Source organism: Mytilus trossulus, chromosome 7 (assembly GCF_036588685.1).
Source record: "Mytilus trossulus isolate FHL-02 chromosome 7, PNRI_Mtr1.1.1.hap1, whole genome shotgun sequence".
Classification (NCBI taxonomy): Eukaryota; Metazoa; Mollusca; class Bivalvia; order Mytilida; family Mytilidae; genus Mytilus; species Mytilus trossulus.
In genome coordinates this window covers 53223348-53241786 of record NC_086379.1, presented here as the reverse complement: position 1 = coordinate 53241786, position 18439 = coordinate 53223348, and the positions used below count along the sequence as shown (strand labels likewise).

The following is an 18439-nucleotide window of genomic DNA, read 5'->3' as shown; positions in this document are numbered from 1 at the left end:
TTTGCTATTTCACAATATTGTGAAATTAGATATTTCTTGCCATTGCACAATACTGTGCAATTGAAAAGACTTGCTATTGCACAATACTTAATATAATAAATTTAGATCCTGATTTGGACCAACTTGAAAACTGGGCCCATAATCAAAAATCTAAGTACATGTTTAGATTCAGCATATTAAAGAGGCCCAAGAATTTAATTTTTGTTGAAATCAAACTTAGTTTAATTTTGGACCCTTTGCACTTTAATTTAGACCAATTTTAAAACTGGACCAAAAAATAAGAATCTACATACACAGTTAGATTTGGCATATCAAAGAACCCCAATTATTCAATTTTTGATGAAATCAAACAATGTTTAATTTTGGACCCCGATTTGGGCCAACTTGAAAACTGGGCCAATAATCAAAAATCTAAGTACATTTTTAGATTCAGCATATCAAAGAACCCCAAGGTTTCAATTTTTGTTAAAATCAAACTAAGTTTAATTTTGGACCCTTTGGACCTTAATGTAGACCAATTTGAAAACGGGACCAAAAAGAATCTACATACACAGTTAGATTCGGCATATTAAAGAACCCCAATTATTCAATTTTGATGAAATCAAACAAAGTTTAATTTTGGACCCTTTGGGCCCCTTTTTCCTTAACTGTTGGGACCAAAACTTCCAAAATCAATACCAACCTTCCTTTTATAGTCATAAACCTTGTGTTTAAATTTCATAGATTTCTATTTACTTATACTAACGCTATGGTGCGAAAACCAAGAAAAATGCTTATTTGGGTCCCTTTTTGGCCCCTAATTCCTAAACTGTTGGGACCGAAACTCCCAAAATCAATACCAACCTTTCTTTAGTGGTCATAAACATTGTGTTTAAATTTCATTGATTTCTATTTACTTTAACTAAAGTTATTGTGTGAAAACCAAGAATAATGCTTATTTGGGCCCTTTTTTGGCCCCTAATTCCTAAACTGTTGAAAATAAAACTCCCAAAATCAATCCCAACCTTTATTTTGTGGTTATAAACCTTGTGTCAAAATTTCATAGATTTCTATTAACTTAAACTTAAGTTATAGTGCGAAAACCAAGAAAATGCTTATTTGGGCCCTTTTTGGCCCCTAATTCCTAAAATGTTGGGACCAAAACTCCCAAAATCAATACCAGCCTTCCTTTTATGGTCATAAACCTTGTGTTAAAATTTCATAGATTTCTATTCACTTTTACTAAAGTTAGAGTGCGAAAACTAAAAGTATTCGGACGACGACGACGACGACGACGACGACGACGACGACGACGACGACGACGACGCCAACGTGATAGCAATATACGACGAAAATTTTTTCAAAATTTGCGGTCGTATAAAAATTGAACCCATTTTTTTAATCACATCCCCCTTTCCCTTATTCCAAAACAAATCTCAATTAAAATATTCTAATGGAGTTTGCAACAATAACTACTCATTTAAATACATCATAAAATATTAAGATGTAAAAAAAACTGCTTGTTATCACTGAATGGTAAAGATTATTTAAATTTATCAGTTGGTAGTAAAAAGTGAATATACATTGTATATTGTATATAACAAAGATTTAAGTTGATTCTGGACAAAGAAAGATAACTCTAATTAAAAAAAATTCTTGCTATTGCACAAAATTGTGCAATAAGATATTTCTTGCTTACTATTCTGGACAAAGAAAGATAACTCTAATTAAAAAAAAATTTGCTATTTCACAATATTGTGCAATTAGATATTTTTTTGCCATTGCACAATACTGTGCAATTGAAAAGACTTGCTATTGCACAATACTTAATATAATAATTTTAGATCCTGATTTGGACCAACTTGAAAACTGGGCCCATAATCAAAAATCTAAGTACATGTTTAGATTCAGCATATCAAAGAGGCCCAAGAATTCAATTTTTGTTAAAATCAAACTAAGTTTAATTTTGGACCCTTTGAACTTTAATGTAGACCAATTTGAAAACAGGACCAAAAATGAAGAATCTACATACACAGTTAGATTTGGCATATCAAAGAACCCCATTTATTCAATTTTTGATGAAATCAAACAAAGTTTAATTTTGGACCCTGATTTGGACCAACTTGAAAACTGGGCCAATAATCAAGAATCTAAGTACATTTTTAAATTCAACATATCAAAGAACCCAACCCATTCATTTTTTGTAAAGGACCCTTTGGACCTTAATGTAGACCAATTTGAAAACGGGACCAAAAGTTAAGAATCTACATACACAGTTAGATTCTGCATATCAAATAACCCCAATTATTCAATTTTGATGAAATCAAACATAGTTTAATTTTGGACCCTTTGGGCCCCTTTTTCCTAAACTGTTGGGACCAAAACTCCCAAAATCAATACCAACCTTCCTTTTATGGTCATTAACCTTGTGTTTAAATTTCATAGATTTCTATTTACTTATACTAACGTTATGGTGCAAAAACCAAGAAAAAAATGCTTATTTGGGTCCCTTTTTGGCCCCTAATTCCTAAACTGTTGGAACCTAAACTCCCAAAATCAATACCAACCTTCCTTTTGTGGTCATAAACATTGTGTTTAAATTTCAGTGATTTCTATTTACTTAAACTAAAGTTATTGTGCGAAAACCAAGAATAATGCTTATTTGGGCCCTTTATTGGCCCCTAATTCCTAAACTGTTGAAACCAAAACTCCCAAAATCAATCCCAACCTTTCTTTTGTGGTCATAAACCTTGTGTCAAAATTTCATAGATTTCTATTAACTTAAAGTTATAGTGCGAAAACCAAGAAAATACTTATTTGGGCCCTTTTTGGCCCCTTATTCCTAAAATGTTGGGACCAATACTCCCAAAATCAATACCAACCTTCCTTTTATGGTCATAAACCTTGTGTTAAAATTTCATAGATTTCTAGTCACTTTTACTAAAGTTAGAGTGCGAAAACTAAAAGTATTCGGACGACGACGACGATGACGACGCAGACGACGACGCCAACGTGATAGCAATATACGACGAAATTTTTTTCAAAATTTGCGGTCGTATAAAATTATAAATTTGATAATCCTATGTAATAGTGGAATAAACTTGACTGTTATTTTAGCAATAAAATATGAATGTATCTGAATGAAATTCGATCTCCAGCTTAAATTCAGGTGAAAGTTATAACTAATACATGCAATATCTTAATACAAACCATCAGAGGTGGAAGCTTTCTGGTGAGGTTCTAATAGAGCTGAAAATTCTTGTAAATCTGTCCGTCTAATTATTCTGTCTAAATACCTACAAAATATAAAATTTGATTGCTAAAAATTTTTATACTCAACAAGTTTATTATATACACTAAGTACACACTCATCAAGTATATTGTTTGTAGTATCAATATAGAAAGTTAAGCAGAGAATTTCCACATATTGTTAACCCTGTATTTTCTACTGTATTGCTTATTTATGAAGCTGTAGTTTAAATTTATTGCTTACATTTTTTCTAAAATATTATATGCTGGTAGCTGTTGGCATCTTTCATCTTTAAACAAGGTTGCTAACATTCTAGATCTCTGCTGCCCTGAAATTTGAAAAATAACATAACTGTAAACTAGACAATCCAAAATATTCTTGTTTTTTATTTTTTTTATCAAGATAAAGCACTTTTGCTCCATATAAAATGTATCTCTTTTTTTTTTTAAATCAATATGGTTTATTATATATGTAGGACTCTAAGGTGTGGTGGAGACGCTAAAGAATGATGGTAACACAAAAGTAGGATGGTATTGCTAAAGTGTAATGGTCTACACTAAAATGCTTCCATACGCTAAAGTCTGATGGTCCGCAAAAATATAGATGTAAGAAACGCAGTTTGATTATGACGTTTACAGTCGTACATATCAAAAATGAACATGCTGGAGATAGATTAGGAATATTTGATAAACAACTTTTATTTTTATTAACCAAATGTTCATGAGTCATGACTTACTAGTAATTCTAATATGACGTCCTTATTACGCTTTATTAACAAAGCCGTGTTCTAATGAGCACAAAAAATATGTTTTACACATGCGCACAGTCTTACTGTTTATATTAACGTTATTTCCATCGTTATCCTTTTAAATATTTACATTTAAGCAGCTAACATAAACTTTTATTATATATTTTTATCAAAGAACATATATTTGCCCTGCTTGTAGGTTTTAAAATTATCAATATGAAAAGTAATATATAGACTCCTCGGGGAGGACACGGGAACAGCCAAACATTCTTACGGTATTTTCGTACGTTTCGACCTATCAATATATTGTATTTGTCATATTAGAATCGAAATAATTCCTTCATGTCATGCTCTATGCTCATTTTAACATGGGTAGGCATTATATTTGACCACATTTTACACCTCACTAACGCTCAGTGTAAAATATCGACAAATATAATGACTACCCATGTTAAAATGAGCATAGAGCAAAACATGAAGGAATTATTCCTTAATTGATTTTAACTTTACCGTTATTGTCGGCACAATGTTTATTTTTTTTCGTGCAGGAAGAAGGACTTGTATCCTACAGTTGACCATGTTACTATATAAATACAAAATAGTATACGCATACTTATTCTGCTTCTATTTGAAGCAAACGTAAACAGTTGAATCAGTGTTTATGTGGCAGTTTACTTTGAGATCCCCGTTAAAATACTGTCGACTTTAATGAAAGTAATGTCGGTAAAATATCTCTAGATACATGTTTTCATGCGTGAATTATGAAATTATCTGCTAAAACATTAGTTTGTTCTGTACATTGTAGAAAAATAAAATATGTGTTTGTACTCACTACAAAAAAGGAGAAAGCTCAGCGAACATTGCTTTTCTCTCACATTCAAATTAAATCTTATACTAATAAATGTTGTATATTCCGACAATGAGGGAATTTTGTATTTGTTATTTACAATGAGGACTTTAAGATAGATTGTAACATTAGTGTGAACGGCCATCTTATATCTTAATATGCAATAAGCTCTGAATTGTTAAAAATTCATTTGACATAATATTTTGCAACACATAAATTACCTTTTAAGCAATTATTACGTGGTCACCCTTCTAAATTTAGAAACAATCACTTAAGCCTACCAGTAAATTATAAAGCCTATCACATATGTTATACCTTAGCATATTAGCTTTTTCAAAAAGTCTATTTTTTAACCTTGACGTTTTAATCCCTCGAATCTTACTCTTTTGGTCCATTGCACTTTGGCGTGATATACCATTGTACTTTAGCGAACAAACAACCATCCCACTTTAGCGTGATATACCATCATACTTTAGGGAACAAACATACATCACACCTTAGTGTGAGACACCATCATACTTTAGCGTGACCATTGCACTTTGAAGTACCATCACACTTTAAAGTCCTACATATATATGACAGAGGCATAAATATAGAGAAATTCATTTATAACAAAAGGTTTAAAAGAGCACGCAATGGCTCACTTACATTGCCATAGTTTTTTCTCACAGATTGGAAGCAAACAGTGTGCTGTGTTTAGTAGAATCTCCTTATCCTTAGCATAAAAGCTATCATATTACATACCTAAATGTATTGACAAATTTGCACTGTGATCACATACCTGCAGATGCTAATATAGTACATATTAAAGCATTTTTTAATGCAGTCATTCTTTCCTCTTCAGCTATCATTGTTTTATATGATAATTCATTATATCTTGCAGCAGCTTCTATAAACTTCCTCCTGTAGTCCAGTACTCTAGCATAACAAGCCTGTAAATAAATAGTATACAGCATTATTAAACATGTCAAATTCATCGGATGATCTGCAGTATACTCAATTGATGTTGCTTATTTGTCCATTTTCTATTAACTGTCTCAATCAGTCAATGTATCTGTATTTTTTTTCAGAATAAATTTATATCCTTCTCAAGAAAACTAATACCTTAAATGTTGTGAAGCTAAGAAAAATAAATAGTATTTCATACAAACCAACGACGTCTAAAACAAAAGCAAAATATCATCAGAGAGTTTGCTAGATAAATAAGATAAACATTTTTATACTGTCAACTTCTTTTTTCCATAAAAGGTTAAACAATTCCATGCCTTTAATTGTTAGTCCTTAAGTAAAGCTAATACTATTTTTAATCTGTAATATCGTTTATAACAAGTATCATTAAGTTGGTATCAATTATATTTACCTTATAACGTATCTGTAATTCTTCATTTTTTGAATCAGCTTGAAGAAGAGATGCCCTATTGATATAAGCTTCTGCTTGTACAGGATCCTCATCTTCTAGATATAATCTGGCAATCTTTAAGTATGTCTTCAGTTTGTAGTCTGCTGGATATTGTCTACAAACAAGGATGTAATTATAGTACATAAAATATGCTTAGGTCCAATATCTATTAATAGAATCCCAATATAAAGGCACCTATTAGCCATCTTAATGATGGGCAATGAACCATGGCATGAAGTTGAAATTTGAGTAAGTCTTTGAATTGTAAATACTAGAACACACCCGTGAAATCGCGGGCATTCAGAGCGTAGTTTAAAGTATGTAAAGTGTTGTTGGAAGAATTTTGTAAAATATTGAATGACTGGAGAATTTCAGCAAAAGTATCATAAGTCATAGGTTATTGGGGACAGGAAAATGCTTCTTTTTTTTATCCCTCCTCCTTTATTTCCAATATTCCCATTTTTTGGTTATCTATCAATTTCAATATGAACATACATTTAGTATGTTATGAACATTCAAGTAAGGAGCCTGTAATTCAGTGGTTGTTGTTTGTTTGTTTATGTGTAACATATTTGTTTTTCTTTCATTTTTTTGTACATAAATATAGCCGCTAGTTTTCTGGTTTGAATTGTTTTACATTGTCAGTTCCGGGTCTTTTAAAGCTGATTATGGGGTATGGGCTTTGCTCGTTGTTGAAGGTCGTACGGTAACCTATAATTGTTAATATCTGTGTCATATTGGTCTCTTGTGGAGACTGAGTTGTCTTAACATGGCAATCATACCACATCTTCTTTTTTTTTTGTAATCAATGAACTTTGTAAATGATTTAATGACTGGAGAATTTCAGAAAAGGTATCAAAAGTTCACATGAATATTTTTAGCGCTTATCTGTATATTATGAACATTCATTACTATATAAATATAGTGTATTTACTTTCAATTCTAAGTTTACTAATCGATCCATAGTGGTCATTGATATAGTATACAGACCCTCTCTATTTAATAAACTCTGTGACTGCCATGGATAGTAAACTTGAAAATGATAGCAGATATAATTCTGAAAATACACTTTATTCTTTGCATATGTACGTTCAAAGTATACAGAAAAACGCAAACCGGAAGTCTAATTTGACTTAAAATTTCGTCCAATGACGGGACAATATCCGGATGTCTTATTTCTCGTTTTTCTCCAAAAATAACTCAATCTCAATAATCATATGAATGGATGACAAATAGCACTACAATGTATGCACTGTACCTATAGGACACAGAGGCGGGTTGATCAATTAATTGTGGAAAGAAGAGAAGCGACACCCAAAATGAGGTCTTCTCGTTTAATAGTATAGATGTCAATGATACCTGGCATATGTTTGACAGAAACTTCACACCATAAACTTTAAACTTTATCTTTTCTAATCTATGTTCTATAATATCAATATTTAAATAATTCACATTATTACTAGATAAGCAAATACATGTATTAAATTATTACAGGAAGGACATTAAAACTATTTCTTTATATAATTATCCCTACATAATTGAACAAGAAATTGTTCCGTAATTTTCAACAAAGATAATGATTAAATGAAGGTATTTATTATAATTTCTAATATGACATCCTTATTACGCTTTGTAAACAAAGCCGTGTTCTAATGAGCATAAAAAATATGTTTGACACATGCGCACGAACTTTACTGTGTATATACACGTTATTTCCATTGTTATCCTTTAAAATGTATACGTTTAAGCAGCTATCATAAACTTCATTATTTATTTTTTATAAAACAATAATATTTACCCTGCTCGTGGTTTTTAAACTTATCAAATATGATTTGTAATGCACAGGCTCCTCGGGGAGGTAACTGGAAAAGCCAAACATTTTTACGGTATTTTCTTACGCTTCAACCTATAAAAATACTGTATTTGTCCTATTAGAATCGAAATAATTCCTTCATGTCATGCTCTATGCTCATTTTAACATGGGTAGGCATTATATTTGACCACATTTTACACCTCGCTAACGCTCAGTGTAAAATATCGACAAATATAATGCCTACCCATGTTAAAATCAGCATAGAGCATGACATGAAGGAATTATTTCTTAATTAAAGTAGAAATATATCTATCTATACTTTTTTTTACCTTTGACCTGTTTCTAGTGGAATCCCTACCAATACATTTGCAGCTTCTCTCCATGATTGTTCTCTTTCATATATATTTGCTAAATGTTGTCGTATTGCACCAACCTATAATGTAAAATTAGACCTATAATGTAAAAATATAGACCTATTATGTTACAAGAATGTGTCCAGAGTACACGGATGCCCCACTCCCACTATCATTTTCTATGTTTAGTGGACCATGAAATTGGCGTAAATGTTTTAATTTGGCATTAAAATTAGAAAGATCATATCATAGGGAACATGTGTACTAAGTTTCAAGTTGATTGGACTTCAACTTCATCAAAAACTACCTTAACCAAAAACTTTAGCCTGAAGTGGAACAGACGGACGAACTGAAGAACAGACGAACAGACCAGAAAACATAATGCCCCTCTACTATAGTAGGTTGGGCATAAAAATATAGACCTATTATGTAAGAATACAGGTTGGTGATGGTTAGAACTGAAGAAATTGTATTCTTTTGAGAAAAAAAGGTTAATTTTCAATTGAACACTTGAGGGGTGCTTTTAAATCTCTGCAATTGTTTTTTTTTATCCATATAAACATATATCAAAACATTCTAGGTTTTATAATGGGACCTAGTTCCAAAGTATTTTTCTCCCTTTTTTTAATTGTGTGTAATTTAAACTTAATTTCAGTTCAAAATAACCAAATGACTTTGTTAAATGACTTGACAATGGATGTATACTGTACAGCCATATTTATATAATTAAAGTATTTATGTACACTCATATGTAATTTCATAATGGTATCAACAATACTTTTTGTGTTAAAAATAAGTAGGAATTAAAATTAAGAGTCAAATGTGTAATGTTCAAAAATCTAAAAAAAAAAAAAAAAACACATAATAAAGAACATATCACACACAAACCTGTTCTTCGAATGAGATCACACGAGTGTGAACTTTTTCCAGCGTGAAATGAGCTACTTCCTTTGCTAAAGCATCTGCTAGCTTTGTAAGGTGTGAACAGAAATCTGACAATAACTGCCTTGAAATGACTAGACTAACATTTTCATTTACCACTAAAAAAGAAATTCATAAATTGTTTGAAATTATATTTTGCCTTTTCATTTCAGATCACAATTTTGATTTATGTTGGAAGTAGTACGCAAATTATCTGTGAAAAGTTGGTAGAAGATTATTCAAATGTTGTTTTATATTATATGCAAAACATTTATACTGTGATTATACATCTATTATTTTAGAATGTGCATGTTCAATTAAGAATTATCTCTTATGTTATCACATGCACAAGACAACACTTGCAGCCTAAAAATCAATTTTAAAATTTAACTGTTATGAGGTTCAGAATTCACAGGTACAGCTATAATAATCTCTAATTATATGAAATCTATACCAAGTTGCCAGTTTTCAACTGTCATAATATAATCAAATTTGATTTCTTTCAGGGTTTACAGTTGGGTAACAAGATTTATTAAAAGATTTTCAGATGCCTTATCACATCTCAGAGAAACTCAACATTTTTTTAGTAATTGCCTCCTCACCAATCATACTACAGCTCCATATTTCATATTTAAAGGAAAAATCATGAAAAAGTCAACTTTACTTACATGCCTCTACAAATGCCTGTAAGCCCTGAACAAGATTACTGCCTTCAGACTTCAAAATTTCTTCCAAAAATCCTTTATATCTGTAAAAATTAAAAGTTTATCATTTTAAACACAATCATCATTAGCAAAGTTAGAATAGAAGGAGGATTTTCTTTTTTTCAAATAGCACTGAATAAGAACACTGCTGAAAGGTGTCTTAACAAAACTTTTAACACACAAATATTTTTCTACTTCTTTTCATTGATATTTAATTTTACTTATATTAAACGGCCACTAGCTGTCGAATTCATGTTCACCAATAAGACTCAAATTCTCATATTTGATTGAAAACATACTTAAACCTAAATCCAAATTACAATTAGTCTGAAACAAAGCATGTATTCACCAAAATATATCAAAATTTCGTACATATTTTGTCTTAACTACATCTAATTAACTATTGAGATGATCTCTAAATACTGCCAACAAATACATAGCCACAATATAAACATATACATTCTTTTTATTTTAATTGATGATGGGTTAAATTCAGTAACAGATTTAACAAGGTCTAATTACTGTAAACCAACTTATTTTCGCGAGCAATTTATTTTCGCGACTCTCGCGAGTAGAAAAAAACGTGGAACTTTCCTTACTAAACTTTATCAAATACAACAGAAAATCTCGAAATTAAAAAGCCGCAAAGTGGTCAGTAAAAGAATAAAGGGCTGCGCTTTAGCGCATGATACGCCCGTTGCTCTTTTAACTTGTCTTTTAATGAATTTATATGATCAACTAGAAATAGTGTGAGCCCTGTCAAATACACCCCCCCCCAAATAATAAATAAAAATGCACAAAAAAATTGGCACTATTAAGGCTACCTCAAATTTAACTAAGTTTGGTGTCTTAATTTTTCATCCATACATTCTATCTTGTTCACAACATACTTTCTGAGTACCAAGTACCTTTTATATTTATAAAATGGAAAGGGAGCTTATGTGAGTTATTGTCTGAAGTGTGGACGATGGACAGACAGACGGACAGACAACTGTATACCATAATATGTCCTGCATGAAAGACGACGGGCGTATAAAAATGGCAAAAAAGACTACAATGACGATGAGGAGCAGCAAGAAGATAACAGGGAAAGTGAAGATGGTGAAAGTGACTCTACTGAAAGTTATGATCTAAATGAGGAAGTAGGTAATGAAAGTAAGGATTTCATTGATGATGAAGATAAAGATTACATTGATGATGGAGATGAAGATTTCATTGATGATGAGGATGAGGATTTCATTGATGATGAGGAGGCCTCTTCTGAGAATGAAAATGAGGATTTTTCTGATGATGAGGACAGTGATTACAGTGAAGAAGACACTGATGATTAAACCTAGTTCAGCTTTTCAATATTAAGCATAAAAAACAAATATCATTAACCTTGGCATATAACATAGAAGTCTTCAATGCAATATAAGGAAAGTGATATATGATTATGGGTTTTAGTAATTCTATGGCTGATTTCCAAATTTTATAGTAGTTTGAAAGAAGGTAATTTTCTTGGGGTATATTGATTGAACCTTTTTATTGTTTAGAATATTCACAAGATGATCATATTGATAAATGTTTAGGAGACTTGATTTCCTTATTTTTTTCATAAAATGACACCCTTTAACATTTAAGGAATATTTAGTCACATGTTAGGATTTTTATGTTGTCACTTGTTCACTTATTATAGTGCGGTGACTGAAGGTAGATTTTTTTGAATTTAACCTCCCCACCGAACACACACCTATATAATATATCATTGGAAAGAGGAAATCGTGTACTATAATAATATGCCTGTCGTCAGGACTTGGTATGGTCACAATTTTTTTTAATTGAGGTCAAAGGTCATATGTGAAAATCTGTGAAAATTTGGGAGGGTTTCAATTTTGACATTTTTTTCTATTTCTAAACTCTACATAAATACAAACGATACTGTTTTGGCTTTATTAATGTTTGTTATTATATATAAACCTTAATCAGTAAGATTTATTTTATCAAAAAAATCCTAAAACGACATTTTATAAACAAAACTTCAAAAATTAAGTTTTCAACCTATAAAATGTTAAGAGCACCTTAACCTTTTGAAAAATTTGAATTTCAGGTAAACATTAAGTGTCATGCAGGACAATACTTTAAAATTATTTTTTAAACTATCATATTGGGTGAGGTATCAAATCAAAGCAATAGAACACTACAGTCAAATATGACCTCAAATTGATTTGCGAATACTTCAGGTTTTATTATAGACTATTCGTTGCTTTTGGGTTTTTTTCACAATTATTACTGCTTCCATATAGTATTATCTGTTGTTGCGTATTTTACTCTGGTAAATATCTATTACATTATAAGTTTTGTACCTATACCCCCCCTTTTTTTCCTTGCAACGTACCACAAACTTCAAAAGTATTCCATATAAAAAAAGAAGATGTGATATGATTGCAAATGAGACAATCCTCCAAATGAGAAAAAAAAATACCAATACGTCCCGTACGGGCTTCAACAATGAGTAAAATTTATACTGCATAGTCTTCAATTCACGAAAAGAATATTGTAAACAAACGAAAAATCTCTCGACCTGATTAATGTACAAAATGAATAAGAAACAACAAAATATAGTATATATAAACATACGACAAACACTGCATTACCGTCTCATGACTTGAAACAGACACAAACAAAATGTGGCGGGGTTTGACTTTTTTAAGGGCACGCCAACACTCCCCAAACCCGGCGGCTGGGACCGTGTGTATCAGTTCAACAAGCTCTATACATAATCAACCGTTATCTCCATCATCTTCATTTTCACCAACCGTCAGAAGACATGTTTTTAATTTTTCTATACATTTCACTCATGGCCACAGGTATGAACATGAAAGGTTCTGCTCAAAGCAAACACGTTATTTTGAGTTTTTCTTTACAAGTACAGACAAGGTATTGTAAGAAGTCTGAATACATTTGTTCCCAGAGAAATACCAGCTTCAAACCATCCCTTTCAATTCATCCAAGATTTAACAGAGATCTAAAATGGGGTTAAGATAACATCCATATGCTTGTCTGCAAAGATGATAGGAAAACATTATGCATGAGACGAACACTATCTTGATTTCGCTCAATTTCATGGTTGGCAACACATTAGATAGCGTCGCACTCTACTTTAAGAAGCATAAAATCCATTGGCATTCAATATTTCAACAAGGTGTTTCGAACCAAACTCATGGTAGATCCTAAATGAAAAGGAGTTAAAAAAAAAATGGCCACACAAATGGTTGACGCAACAATTGCGTAGCAATTACGCAACTACTGTGATGCCATTTCCTGAGAATAGTCTTGGCTATGCAGTTTCATCGAGTTACCATAAAATGAATTGCAATAAAGACGAAGGCATTGACTGAATTGAAGAAGAAAGAGACAATTCTTCCGAAGTTGGGTATACTTCTGTAGAGTTTGTAGAAATGTCTTTTCTATTGTATACTTGCAGTGGAATGACATATATGTCCGTTATTTGTGTCTATTACATTTGACATTAAAATTTTGAGTTCAGTTTTCAACTAGCAACTGATATGGCATCTCAAATAGTTATTTTGCTACAAAATATTGTTATATTTGCCTTGAACTTGTTGAAGTTGTTTGACAACTGAATTTCTATAGAAATCAATGAGTTTAGACTGCATTTTACAAGGAGAATATTTTCAATTAGAATCAGCTGGAAGAAAAGATCTACTACTAAGAAGTATATTTATCTAGTAACAGTGTCATGAGGAATGACCATTGATTACATCGTTGTCAATAGCCAAAATAAAATTAGTAAAAGCAGTAACGTGATCTTAGATACATGTATCTGCTTTTTTTTCGTTTTTAGCAAATAATTTGTAATGCAACCAAAATGACAGAGTGCTTGAAGTTTCGAAGATGGACGGGAAACTATTTCAACTTTTAACTTTATCTGACATGGTTTAAACATTCTTAATACGCTCATCTGATTCAAACTTGAGTAGTTTTTGATCTTTCTAAAATGTTTTGTTGCAACAAAATATACAAGCGCTCCAGTTGAACGACTGCATTCTAGAACGCGTACACATACCCGAAACTGAGGGACAACAGTCCGATAATTGTATGTCGTCATTAAATATCAGATTAGAAGCTTCCTCGCTCTAAGAGGGGGAACAAATATGTTTACTTGTGTAACTTTTGTAGCATGAACAATGATAAACAGCCTGCACGGACTTCTGTAAATTAACAGCTTTTCGCATGAAACATCTTGATGTTCCCCTCATCTAATCTTTTATTCAATGCAGATACAAAAATCGACTTTCCTATACTGGTAAATTGACTCAAAATTTCAGTCGATTTTTCTTTTCTTTGCATATTAAGCACGGCATAAAATTTAACAACTTTTGTCTTTTCTTTGGACTTAATGGAGCAAGTTGCAATGGACTTGACATATCACGGAATATTTACTGAAACTATCCGTCAATTATTTTGATTTTACAATTAGACTTTTCTGACAAAGTATATTTAATGTTTTTTTAACAAAAAAAAACATAGAATAAAACACATACAAACAAAGAATGTAGCATATATCAGTGCAAATATGTGTATATTATAGCGAAAAGGTAGTAATATCATATATCAGTTGAGAGCAAATTATTGACTAATACACAAAATGTGACGGAAGGCAAGTGATTAAGTTCCGTGTTGAAATTGAAGTTTTTATTCCATTCCTTTTCCATTGATTTCTTAAGGTTTTTTTTCATATTTTGCTTCCGAAATTTTTATCACTGATTAGTTTTATGAAATACTATATATGCTAAAAATATTATTGGATAATTTTTATTACTACTATGAAGAAGAAACTAAAGTTTGTGTCTGAATTTGCAATTAAAATTACCTCAATTTTTAACAGTCTAAACTTCGCAAATTGTATAAATTATAAGAAAATGAAATACTAAATAGAATATTTCGATATATGAAGATAACTTCAGGAAAAACTATTTCAGTTAAATGTAAGCAAACATACACAATTTTTCATTTTGAAAAAGGGGGGTTGAAACTCTCCAATATACTTTCTAGTCATTAAAACGACTTTTTAGAAAAATGTGACCGTACGAAATTCTGACGACAGGGCAAAAACTAAAGAATACATATTTGTCTTTAAGTTAAGACCATTTTTAGCCGTGTGTTATTTGGGGAGATTAAACTCGCTATCTAGACGACTTTTTACACCTCCGTCACCGCACTATTATGTGCTATTGTAGACTAGTTATGTTTTATAACATTTTTTTATTGCGCTCAACCCTTCCACCGAAACCTAACTCTATAAAAAAGCTGCGATGCTAAGGTATCATTTGTGATTTCAATTGCAACCAATTTTAACAAGAGTAAAACATCCTATATGCAAAAACAGTATTTGATTTTTATCCATAGCTTAGATGGTAAAAATGTTATCATAAAATGATATATGCCTCAGGGAACAGTTATATCTCAGGGACTGCTAATGTGCTTTCATCCTTGCAACCATTCAATAATAGTACAAACGTATGACATTCATGGAACCTATTTTTTACAAGAAATTTAATGTTTTAAATTGAACTAATGATTTTACAAATTTTTTGTTTTCATCAGATTTTATTAAGTATTATTTGCTACATCAATAGATATAAACAATTCACCAAAGTTTCATGGACATTGGCGAAAGCCTTTTTGAGTTATTGTCCGAAGTGTTGAAAATCCCTCCTTTTTTATGAATAAAGCCCCATAAATCCAAAACTTAAAATGTGAAATTAAAAAAAAACGAAAAGGAGCTTACGTCAATAGATATAAACAATTCACTTAAGTTTCATGGAAATTGATGAAAGTGTTTTTGAGTTATTGTCCGAAGTAAGGACGAGGGACGGACAGACGGACAGACAGACAGACAGAAGGACAGACAGACAGACAGACGGACAAAGGTATACCATAATACGTCCCGTCCCGGGAGTATAAAAACGTGAAATAAAGTATCCGCGAAAATAAGTAGGTTTACAGTATTCACTATAGATTCTTTGTTTATTTTTACAAAGTTGAACAAAATTGATTGCCAAAAACAAATTAATGCTTCTTTATTTCACTTTTATTTAAGAAATAATTCATGGGGGCTTGAATATATCGTGATTTTACCACGGGTTAGCCCTTTATGACAAATATTTTACCCTGAGCGATAGCGAGGGGTAAAATATTGGCACAAAGTTTTCACAAGTGTGTATTTTCCCGTAAAATGCTTAAACTCTGACGACGTCATTCTAATTCATAAAAAAGCATATGACGTGGGAGTACAATCGGAACAGCCCAAGCAATATATTCATATTTTACCACGGGTGTGTACTCAAAGCGTTTGAAGGACGTCATGTTAGAATAATGATTAAACCAATAGTAAAATAAAAACAATACATAATTGCATGCTTGCATCACAGCTGAAGATTGACCAATCAGATAATTAGATGTGTTTATCCATTTGAATGTTGGAGTTGAAGCGTTGGCAAATCCTCGGGTTTTACCATATATAGGTACACAAACCAAGGTTTCCAAAATTTTTTTGGGCCAGCCGGACATTTTATTTATGATCCCGATTTTAATATCTAAGACTACGTCACAAAAGGCAATTATCATAATCAGATGGCCATCCCAATGATTGACATGAGTCTAACTTTAAAAAAAAAAAAATATTAAACTTTACTTTGATATAAATTTGATGTTATGAAGTAAACTGTTAAAATTGGCAGTGCATCATTCAAAGTGTACACATCAGCGTGCTCATATCTGCCTAAGGCTCTTTATTTGTGCAAAATAACATTATCAAAAACTTTATTTATTTTTTAAAGTCACATTTTCCCAAACCTGAATGTTGACTTGTCAATGGTAAAACATGGACCAAAATCGGATACGTAAAATCCGTGTACATTTACAAAGCACGACTGAGTGAAGAAGCTCTTTCCACGTTATTTCTTCAACAAAATACTTGAAATGAATGTTAGATACAGGTATCAATGATAATTTTAGCATTTTTGAAGAAATGTAGGATGCATAATTAAATTTCCCTTAATTTCCCACCTGTGCACATGCGCACACGCGTACTTGTTCATGCAATGTACTTCTGACGATTTTTCATTTAAAACCTTTTTAAATGTTTCATCAAATCATGTTTATAAATGTATTTATTATAACTTTATCTTTTGGACTAAATCAATTAGATACAAACCGCTGAAATGTACGAAAATAATTGTGAATAGACCAATTAATTTAAATACGATGTCCGGTGCGGAAATTATAGTTTACCCGTCACCTGAACGGGTAGTTTTCAGCAGTCCAACAACTAATTAGCCTTGATTAAAATTAGAAAGTATTGAAGTAGGGGTTGTTTTGATAGTAATTAATCATCATGCCACTTTTAAGACCGGAAATGTGGGGCTTTTAAAGCAAAAGTTTGGGTCAAAAAGATCGTGAATTATATAAAAATAACCGAAAAAGTCTTGAAAACTAAAAAGTATATGACCGTTTCATGCTTTGCCCAGTCGGACTTTTAACAGACATTATACAAATGACCGGAATATATGACCGCTTTGGAAGCCCCGACACAAACTTAAAACTCAATTTACTTTTTGTGGAATCATTAAAATTAAATTTGAGATCGTTTTTTTCAAATTTCCTTATCATATTAGGCCACGTTTTTTTAATTTGTTGGTTTAAGGATTTTCCCCATGAAAAAGTCCGGTGGGTCGGTCGGGAAAAAAAAAAGAAAAAAGAATATATTTCAAGACAGAAAAAAAAATGCAAAATAAATATAATGATCTTCAAAAACGAAAACTGATAAAGAAAAAAATGTAAAAAACGTCATACGAAAATAAGTTTCAACACACGTGTCAAAAACATAATAGACTGGTCCACGGAAAAAACAAGAATATCGGGTTAATCGTGTGTCATGCATTCTCGTTTTTAATCCACATGGAGGATAAATTTTTTTTATTATCCATGAAACAAGAAAATTCTAAATGACTTGTTGATATTCAGAACTTTTACTTCCAAGGTGCTTTCCACCTGTCCACATTTGGACAAGTCTATTTCTATGAGATTATGCATCTTACAGACTGTTGACAAATAAGGGAAACGAACTTATTGTGTAATGGGTTTTAAACACAGATTTCGGTAAACGACATTTCAAGGTCAGTTATAATTGATTTGTCTATTTTTAGAAATGTAAACTGGAAGTTTTATTTTTTCACAACAGAGAGTGTTATCAATTTTGTTAGTGATTCATGCATTTCATTTCATAAAAAAAGAAGAATTTAATTATTTTTCAGGGATAATGTATTTGTTTGGGTCGGCTGGAATAAAAAAGCATGAAAAGTCAATTTTATTTTTATTGTAGGAATCGGCAAAATCGGGTCAGCAGATCCGTAAACCA

At 31.4% G+C, this 18439-nt stretch overlaps 1 protein-coding gene across 1 annotated transcript in view; it reads right to left on the bottom strand.

Moving 5' to 3' along the window:
- Window positions 1-18439, bottom strand: part of LOC134726515 (COP9 signalosome complex subunit 4-like) — a 28202-nt gene that overhangs the window by 6774 nt on the left and 2989 nt on the right. Inside the window, exons 3-9 of the mRNA XM_063590921.1 lie at window positions 9979-10058; window positions 9278-9429; window positions 8366-8469; window positions 6185-6338; window positions 5606-5756; window positions 3473-3557; window positions 3190-3275 (exon numbers count right to left, since the gene is read on the bottom strand). Of these exons, the coding sequence (XP_063446991.1) occupies window positions 3190-3275; window positions 3473-3557; window positions 5606-5756; window positions 6185-6338; window positions 8366-8469; window positions 9278-9429; window positions 9979-10058 (812 nt within the window). The remainder of the gene's footprint in view (window positions 1-3189; window positions 3276-3472; window positions 3558-5605; window positions 5757-6184; window positions 6339-8365; window positions 8470-9277; window positions 9430-9978; window positions 10059-18439) is intronic.